General features: G+C 37.0%; 1 protein-coding gene across 1 annotated transcript in view; it reads right to left on the reverse strand.

Annotated features, from left to right (window-relative positions):
* LOC119598025 overlaps nt 1–2500 on the reverse strand; it is a 30505-nt gene that overhangs the window by 26096 nt on the left and 1909 nt on the right. Inside the window, exon 2 of the mRNA XM_037947669.1 lies at nt 2260–2389. Coding sequence (XP_037803597.1) covers nt 2260–2389 — 130 coding nt within the window. The remainder of the gene's footprint in view (nt 1–2259; nt 2390–2500) is intronic.

Genomic DNA, 2500 nt, shown 5'->3' on the forward strand with positions numbered 1-2500 from the left:
TGCAGATCATGAAAATAATAATAATAATAATAATGACAATGGTAATAATAATAATAGTAATAATGATAAAAATAATAATAAAAAAATGATGATGACGATGATAGAAGAAGGGAAGGTGGAGGTGGAGAAAAGAGGAGAGGGAGGAAGAAAATGAGGAGGGAGAAGACAAGGCAGGGGAGGGGGAGAGGAGGAGAAGAGAAGAAGGAAGGGGAGGAAGATAAGGGGGAATGGAGGATAAGAAGAGGAAAGGAAGGTGATGAGTTATGGAAGATATGGTGAAATTATCAGTATTGCAGCATATATATATATATATATATATATATATATATATATATATATATTATATATATATATATAATATAATAACATATGTATATATATTTACTTATTTATCTATTATTATTCTTTTATAGTCAGAAAAAACTATTATCTTTATTAGTGTTTAATGAGAAACTGAACACTTCTCTCTGTTAACATCTGATTACAGAGCTAACTGCCTTGCCTCGCTATATATATATATATATATATATATATATATATATATATATATATATATATATATATATATATATATATATATAATATAATATACATATGTATATATATTTACTTATTTATCTATTATTATTCTTTTATAGTCAGAAAAAACTATTATCTTTATTAGTGTTTAATGAGAAACTGAACACTTCTCTCTGTTAACATCTGATTACAGAGCTAACTGCCTTGCCTCGCTATTCCACACCATTTCGTCGATTTTTCATATTAGTCTATACAAAGGGTAACGATACTTCTGTTTCTGCCTGTATGTATATACACATATACATACACACACATATTATATAAAGATGTGTGTGTGTATGTGTGTATCATATCATATATATAAATGTAAATAATTACATATATATATATATATATATATATATATATATATATATATATATATATATATATATATATATATGCATATGCATATGTATACATATACACATTTTTCTTTCTTATACGGTAGGTTCATGTTTGAACCGCCGTGGTCACTGCATGATACTACATATACACATATATACATATAATATGTAAACACACACACACACACACACACACACACACACACACACACACACACACACACACACACACACACACACACACACACACACACACGCGCACCGCGTGTGTATTATTTTATTATACATATCATTTATTATCTTATATTTATTATTATATCTATATATACATTATTATATATTTTTTATATATTTATATTTCTATTATTATATATTTGTGTGTTGTGTGTGTGTTGTTGTGTGTGTGTGTGTGTGTGTGTTGTTGTGTGTGTGTTTTGTCGTTTTGTGTGTTTGTGTTGTGCTGTGTGTGTGTTTTTGTGTGTGTTGTTGGTGTTGTTGTTTTTGTGCGTGGGTTGTGTTGTTGTGTTGTGTGTTGCGTGTGCTGTTTGTTTTGTGTGTTTTTGTTGTGTGTGTTGTGTGTGTGTTGTGTCTCTGTGTGTGTGGTTGGTTGCGTGGTGGATATCAAAAAACACTTCTACACTGTGATTTACTATTTATGTACACATATATATACATACACATATAAATATATACGTGTATGCGTGTGTGTATAAATATGAATATAAATATCTATACAGACTTTCTCTCTCTCTCTTTCGCTCTCCTTTTTCTCTCTCTTTCTTCTCTCTTTCCTCTCCCCCTATTTCTCTCTCCCTCTCTTCTCTCTCTCCTCTCGCTCTCTCTCTCTCTGCTCGCTTCTCTCTCTCTCGGCTCCTCCCTCTCTCTCTCTCTCTCGCTCTCTCTCTCTTGTCTCTCTCTCTCTCTCTCTCTCTCTGTATCCTATCTCTCTCTCTCTCTTCATCTCTACTCGCTCTCTCTCTCTCTCTCTCTCTACTTCTCTCTGCTCCCTCTCTTTCTATTTCATTCTCCCCCTTCCCTCTCTTTCTCTCTCTTTGTCCCTCTCTTTCCTCTCTCTTATACCCCCCCCCCTACTCTTCTCTCAAAATATATATATTATATCTTTCATTCTTCCCCCCCCTATTTTCTCTCCCCCCCCTATCTCTCCCCCCCCCTCCTCTCCTCTCTCTCTCTCTCTGTCTGTCTGTCTCTCTCTCTCTCTCTCCCATTATCTCTCTTCTTCTCTCTCTCTCTCTCTCTCTCTCTCTCTCTCTCCCCTCCATCCTCCCCTCCCTCCCTCCCTCCCACCTCACCTCCCTCCCTCCCTCCCTCCTCCCCTCCCTCCCTCCCTCCTCACCTCCATCTCCATGACCTGTCGTTCCAACTTGCGACACTTCTCCTCCACCGACGCCATTCGCGTATCCTTGAGCGACTCCAGAAAGCCGACATCGCTACCGACTGCGGTCTCCTCGGCTTTCATGTACAGCCTAGTGGGGAGCGAGGGAGGAAGTTATGGTGATGGTATGGTGGGGGTATGGTGATGGTATGGGGGGGTATGGTGATGGTATGGGGTGGTATGGTGATGGTATGGGGTGGTA

This window comes from Penaeus monodon, chromosome 40 (assembly GCF_015228065.2).
Source record: "Penaeus monodon isolate SGIC_2016 chromosome 40, NSTDA_Pmon_1, whole genome shotgun sequence".
Taxonomy (NCBI): Eukaryota; Metazoa; Arthropoda; class Malacostraca; order Decapoda; family Penaeidae; genus Penaeus; species Penaeus monodon.